Raw genomic sequence first — 7,142 nt, forward strand, 5'->3', positions numbered from 1 at the left:
TAGGCTTTTTTGCACTTGTGATCAAATCTCAACCGTCGGATTAAGCCGTCAATAATTTGTTTCTTTTCCTATATAATCCCCCCTCCCACATTCCTTTTCACATTAGTTCATTTCTCTTGTTAAGTGTTAGAGATTGTAAAGCTCCGCCTATTTTTTTTCCCCCTTTTTTTTCTGTCGTTCATTTTAAGCGACGGATTTTAATTTTCCGGCCAAATTTCCGGTCGGTAAGTTTCTCAATTCTTGCTTTTTTAAAAAAAATAATTTTTTTTGATTTGCTTTCGTTAATTTTTTAAAGAAGATTTACAAAGATTGAAATGATGTATGTGTGTGGTGGACACTTTGCAGAGATTTAATAATAATAAAAGGTGAATTGTTTTAAATGATGTATGTGTGTGGTGGACACTTTGCAGAAATTTATTTAAATTTATTTAAAAAAAGTGGGTAAGGTTTTCTCTTTTGATCGATTGGATTGGTTCTTAGGTTAAAAAGAAAATTAATTTATTAGTTATCGAATTGGATTTCAATGTAAGAATAAGATTTATGATTCAATTGTATATTTCTTTTTTTTCTTTTTTAATTCTTTGCGATGAATTTTTTGACTGAGATCTGTATTTTTTTTTTGAAAGCTAATTATTTTGATTTCTAATAAATGTTGTGAATGAAATTTGCAGGTTTAAAATGGTTTTTTCAGGCGGAAGAACATAGTGAAGCCTAGGCGCTTTAAGTCTAGGAACTTCTTTTTTTTTTTTGTTTAAGTTTTCTTTCTTTCCTTAAAAAAGAAAAAAAAAGAAAAAGGTCTCCCAGTAAATGGGTTGCTTTCATTCTAAAGTAACAAGGCAACATCCTGGGTATGAAGATCCTGTTACTCTTGCTTCACAAACTGCTTGTAAGTTTGTTGACTTTTTGAACTTTTTTTTTATTCATTGTATGCACCCAATTGTTTGATTGTTCTTATGGGGGTTGAAACAATGATGTTTCATTGCTTTTGCTTCCAATTATGAAGGGAAATTTGCTTACCTTGTGTTGTTTTTATGCTGCAAAATTGATTACTTGGTTGGTTTGTTCTTGTGTATATGCAGTTAGTGTTAGTGAGGTTGAAGCACTTTTTGAGCTATTCAAGAGCATCAGCAGTTCTGTGGTTGATGATGGTTTGATTAGCAAGGTACAGTTCTATGATTCCTTTGTAATACCATGGATCTTTTACTTTTTCTTTAATGTGGTTATAAGGATCATTACATCTTATGCCATGTGCCTATCAACTTTCATATGAGCTGTGTACTTGAATTGGTCTTGGATAAAACCATTAGGTCCAATGAGCCGAAGCAAACAAACTTTGTAGCCTATTGTCGAACCTGTTATTTGGTATTAAAGTTGGCTCTTAGAAATGTGCCATTGAGGATGTTGGGTCCTTGTTAGAGTGGGGGAGGATTCATAGTCCTAGAGAGGGACCGTGAATCTCATATTTATCGTGTACTAGAGTTGGTTTTGAGATATAAGTGCTCACAATACCTATAACTTTAACTTATGAAATGCCTTTTGTGGATTAAACTATGAGGCCTAATCGGTAATGCCTTGCAAGGTGGTGTGGATCATGGCAGCCTGTGTGATTTTGAGTTGTTTTGCATTTTCTCATTGATTTTGCTATTTAAAGATCTCTTCATTTTGAAAGGAATTGGAGTTGCATCTCGTTTATATTTCCGTTATTTGTCCTCGTCCCTCCCACTTTCTAACTACGAGGGGATATGTTTGTTTTTTTCTCATTGTTCCTTCTCTGTCAAAATTGAACATTTGTGTGTCCAATTTAACGCTCATCTATTGTTGTATATACAGGAAGAATTTCAATTAGCGCTGTTTAAGAATAGGAAGAAGGAAAACATTTTTGCAAATCGGGTAAAGTAGTTTCTTCTTTTTATTGTTATGTAAGAAATTCAATATCACTTAAAGGTTGAAGTTTCACTTGTTTTGTCTAAAATTTCTTTGATGGGAATGTTCCTTTTATATTCATCCAACCTTCTAATACAATGTAGATTTTCGATTTATTTGACGCCAAGAAGAAGGGAATCATTGATTTTGGTGACTTTGTTCGAGCACTCAATGTCTTCCATCCAAATGCCTCACAAGAGGATAAAATAGATTGTATGTAAACAGTTGATATAATTATCTCGAATTACACAAGTTGTTTAATCTTCCTTCTCTTTTTAAACTTAATGGTTTTAAATTGCAGTTGCATTTAAACTTTATGACATGGATGGAACCGGTTTTATCGAGCGTCATGAGGTATGTTGGGATCTATATGTTTATTATTTAAATATCATGCTATTACATGGATTTACTTTCTCATTCAGTTATATTTTTCGTACAAACATAGTTTGTGTGATTTTGGCACAGGTCAAGCAAATGCTGATTGCTCTTTTATGTGAATCTGAAATGAAGTTAGCAGATGAAACCATCGAGGCAATACTTGATAAGGTGAGAGCTTGTTGTGTAAAATAAGTGTTTATGAAACTATTGAGAAGAAAATTGATCGTGCCGGCAAATCTTATTGAATTAGTAGTTGGCTAACCTATCGATTGCCCGGAATTATTACACGATCGACAATATCTTTATATGAACACCATCAGTTAGATGGTTTCATGGGATTATTTACATTTTGTGTTACTGAACTTAACACCACTTTCATGTAAACCATAAATATTCCATTTCATCAAATTATATTGTTGAACTTTTACTATTAGCTAATTAGTTTACTTGTGCTCACTACGTAAGGCATGCATGCGTGACTTATTTTCTAAATAGAATCGATTTTGGGATTTCATAGTGTCATGTGTAATGGGGAGTAAACTTTTCCATTAGAATTACTTAACGACGTGCTCGTAAGTGACTTCAGTTCAGTGATGTAGTTTGATGAAATTAAGAGTTTATGACAGTTAATGCCACCAGGATTGTAAATTACCTGGTTTCATGTGACTGTTGATTTGAGGCATTGTTTCTTAACTCTTTTGTGGGAATTGTGAACAGACATTCTTGGAAGCCGACATTAATCAGGATGGGAAGATAGACATATCAGAATGGCAAAACTTCGTCTCTCGTAATCCATCCTTGTTGAAAATCATGACCCTCCCATACCTCAGGTATGCGTTACCAATCTCGTAATCACCTTTACTTGAAAAAAAAAAAAAAGAACCTTACTCACCCATGGTGTAACATCAACTATGCAGGGACATAACAACAACATTCCCAAGCTTTGTTTTCAATTCTGAAGTAGATGAAGTTGCCACTTGATTTGTATGTGGTGGTACATGCATTTGGTTGAATTTGAAACACACTTTTTTTTTTTTTGGTGGCATGATTTGTTGAAATTGAGCTGTCATCATATGAAGATATTGCCTAGTTTTTGGTACAAGGCTTAAAGCTTATAATGTTTGTAAAGGGTAGCAGCTTAAAAAATAGTTGATTGTATAGGCCATTCTCATTTAACCTTTTTTTTTATTTAAGGTTTTCTCCATTTTTAGTCATATTGATCTGTGGTAATGCAGTATCAGTTTCAGAATTAGATGTTGTGTTTATTTGGGGTGGATTGCTAGAATACTAGCTAATACTGCTTGTAATTCTAAGAAAGGACTAAATAGCAAATATATTAAAGAAAAAAAAAACCCCTTAAACTAGTATATGCTTGTTCAATTACATACTTATATTTGTCTTTATTGTATGGTTTTTAATAATGTCTGAACTCCATCGGAGAAGAATAGTAACAACGAACATGTACGGATGGATTGAATTAGGTTTTTTTTTTATTCAATCACAAATCCGATTTTGGAAACACTAGATTGATGAATTGTTTTCATTTAGTGTAGTATCATGAATATATCATTTGTGTATTAAATATAAATCTAAAAAAAAATAAAAAAAAATTTAAGTTATAAAATAATTGTGTAATTAAAACTCTTCTAAATTTAAGAAAGAAAATGAAACTGAACTTCTGTTGACAATTTAATCTCTAAAAACATTTTTATTTTTAGTTATAACATAAAACTGGAACAAATAAAAATATTAAAGTACTTCAATACAATTTACGTTTTTAATATATTATCCTATCAAAATGATGACCGACAAATTAATACAAAGTTAGACATGTCCCACGATTCTCCCTCATTGACTCCCAAACTCAGCTACACGTATTGAAATTGTTATGGTCGTGTTTGACTTTGTATGTTCTGTTGTTAAAATAGATTTGACTAATTAAATTAATCATTTCCAAGTCCAAAGGTTTCTGCCAATGCCTAGCAATGAACTTTTTGAATTGTGCATTAACCTTGGTGGGCAAAGAAGCGTTATATGCAAATGGACAATCGAATAGAGTAGATTTGTTAAACGGAAGGTACATCTCAAGTACTATTCTAGTGTTACAGTGTGACTTATCACATTTGTTTGTTGTAGGTTACACACAACTAAGTAATAGGTAAGGTGGTCTGCAAACTAGAGTTGTAAACAATACTTAAAGTCCAAGTTTGCTCAAGTCTTTTTGTGAGAATCAAGGGATTTCAATCGGGACAAGTCGTAATGAGATATTGAGATGTATAGCGTGGCGAGACAAATCAAATTATTCAAAGAAAAATTATAAGCTGAGAGAACTACCCAATAGAAAGATTAGTTGGGAATTAGCCGAGGCATTGTGGCAGTTCTGAGATGAGATGGATCGATGTTATTTCAAAAAAGCAATGGAAATGTTTCTAGAACAGTTGGGGAAAAATGTCATAGGCCGAGCACAAAAACTTGGGACCAAGGCGTGCACTAATGGACTAAGTCACTCTTATGATTTGGGGTCAGTTTGACCCATCTTGCTTAGTATTTAGAGTTTTCAAAGCTCCTCTATCTGAAGTTTGGTGAAAATATAAATACTCTAGTAAGTTGTTTTTTTATCAGGATAACTTTATAAGGATAAGATTATCGAAAGTTTAAATTTCTTAATACTCTATCGTGTAAATAACTTCGAATGCAAGTCGCTAATATAATGAATTATTATAGAAAACTATTTAAGAATGATAAGAAATTATATTATAAAGGTTACTATTATATATAGGGTAAACTATTAAAATAGTTACTTTTGTTTCTCTCAGGTTATATTTTAGTCATTTATGTTTGAAATGCTACGTTTTAGTTACTTACATTACATATTTTAACATTTTAGTCATTGAGCCGTTAATTTTCGTTAACGATGTAATGGTAAGATGACGTGGCACGTTAAATCACCATTTCAAACAAAAAATTTAGGTTAAATTATATAATTAGTCCCAAAATTTTTTCATTTACGTATGGAGAATAATTTATACCTCTTGAATTTATATTTTGTTGCATAAATTCCTAATTTAATTAATACAAACTTTTCAATATATAAAACAAGAATCGGATACATGCACGATTGAAACAATATGCACGATTGGAACAATGCAGCGTTGTTCGGTTTATGAGTATTATTTTCTATTTCTTTAACTTTAGCTAGACTCAGCGTAATCGCAGTTTCTGCTGCCCAAGGTCCTAACCAGTTCTTCCTCCTTTTGACTTTCACTGTTTGTATAAAGTGCCCCTAGCCCCCTGCTCAATTCCCAGAATTACTTAAAAGCCACAAAGAAAAAGAAAAAAACAAATGCAGATCCTGATTGATTTGAGGTATGCAGTCCCTCCATTGGTGAATGTATGTAATCCGGTTTCTATCGGTAGCATCCCAAAACGACTCTGCATTTGATTTACTTTCTGATTCCCCGCCAGTTTCCACCTCTATACTTGTCTTCTTTGCCTTGTTTGTTGCCATTATGTTAATGGGAATCTTCCTCTACTTCTCTGTTGAAATCCCTCTCACTCCCCATCCTATCAGCTTGAGAGCTCGAGGGTTTTCCATTGCCTTTTTCATTAATTTCTCTCCTTGCCTCCATCTTTCTTTCCTCTTCACTCTTCTTGGTTACCTATTTATTCATCGTAGTCACAGTTCCTTGGCACGGTAAATTGTTCCATCAATTTATACGCTTTCTTCGATTGTTTGCTATAACAATTCAAGCCATTGCGCAGCATAACCATGAAATCCCAGCACAAGCTCCTCCTCCTCCTCCTCAGGTCCTTGAGCTTCAAGTTTGAACAGTGGCAAATATTGAAGGAGAATGATAGCCCTTGCGGAGTTTTGAACTTGACTGCATGTAGTTAATAAAAGAATGCATCCATACTAAAAAAAAGAATCAGTTCGATTATCCTCTTTAATAATATTATTTCTAAAATTTGAGATTAAATTCTTCGTCTAAATATACAATCTACCTCGGCGGTCACCCGGAATTATTTTATATATATTCATGTATATGACGTAACAATTTCGTTAAAACAACTCTATCCTTAGACCAATGTTAGACCATTAAAGAAAGCATCAAATATAAATATATGTAAAGGAATCAATGTCATGCATAGGTTAATATCTAATAGTATTATAACTCTAGTATGACAATACAAGCACAGAGACCCAGGCCTATGGTTTACAAAACTTGATACAAAAGTCCACGTAAAGTAAACAGACCTCATGAATCAAGCTAAATAAAGTATTTAGATTAACTTTTTAAGTCTAAGTTCCACTCAACCTGTAAAATTAGTTTACTTTTTTATCCAACCCCAAACTAATTTAAGAAAGGTAAATCCAGGCTGTCTATATTTAATTTTTTAAATTAGTTTTTATTTAAAAATAAAAATTTTAAAAAATATAATACACTAAAAAGAACTAGAATAAAAGTTTTCTAACGCACTAAAATAGATTAAAAAGTATTTACATAAAAAAACTACTGTAATACACGAATTTTGCCCGGCCTAAGCCAAAAAAAAATAAAACCAAATTAAAAACAATATAAAAATATATGATAGCAGTCCATTCTTTTTAAATGTCCATTACAAACAACGGGCCCAATGGCCCAAACACAAAATAACCAAAAATATCCCCAACCCAATCAGCCCAATCACCTAACCCTAAGCCCACTAGCCTTAACCACAAGCAGAAACCCTAGGCATTCAGCCCTAGCACCAGCGCCGCAGCCAGCACGCTCCCCTTTCGTGCGTGCACCACCACACCTTCGAGCCACTCCTCACACGCGCGCGATGCCTTTACACGCCTC

The 7,142-nt window shown here is 33.1% G+C and overlaps 1 protein-coding gene across 2 annotated transcripts; it reads left to right on the top strand.

Moving 5' to 3' along the window:
• On the top strand, window positions 1–3,668 carry LOC107933678 (calcineurin B-like protein 1). Of its 2 annotated transcripts, none has more exons than XM_016865953.2 (9): window positions 1–224; window positions 672–886; window positions 1,080–1,162; window positions 1,831–1,890; window positions 2,028–2,136; window positions 2,225–2,277; window positions 2,389–2,469; window positions 3,019–3,131; window positions 3,219–3,668. In XM_016865953.2, exons 2-9 carry the CDS (start codon window positions 808–810, stop codon window positions 3,280–3,282), a joined length of 642 nt encoding a protein of 213 aa, XP_016721442.1. In that variant the 5' UTR covers window positions 1–224; window positions 672–807; the 3' UTR covers window positions 3,283–3,668. The 2 variants fall into 2 exon arrangements, with proteins under 2 accessions (XP_016721442.1, XP_016721443.1); XM_016865954.2 differs by having other exon boundaries at window positions 105–220.
• Window positions 3,669–7,142: the final 3,474 nt, after the last annotated feature.

The sequence above is a fragment of the Gossypium hirsutum genome, chromosome D03, assembly GCF_007990345.1.
Source record: "Gossypium hirsutum isolate 1008001.06 chromosome D03, Gossypium_hirsutum_v2.1, whole genome shotgun sequence".
NCBI lineage: Eukaryota > Viridiplantae > Streptophyta > Magnoliopsida > Malvales > Malvaceae > Gossypium > Gossypium hirsutum.

Bases quoted from the DNA above. Each gene is read 5' to 3' on its own strand.
- LOC107933678 (XM_016865953.2), top strand. From the start codon at position 808: ATGGGTTGCTTTCATTCTAAAGTAACAAGGCAACATCCTGGGTATGAA. The intron at 2,278-2,388 runs GTATGTTGGGAT...ATTTTGGCACAG, and splicing joins GTTTTATCGAGCGTCATGAG to GTCAAGCAAATGCTGATTGC. The intron at 2,470-3,018 runs GTGAGAGCTTGT...AATTGTGAACAG, and splicing joins TCGAGGCAATACTTGATAAG to ACATTCTTGGAAGCCGACAT.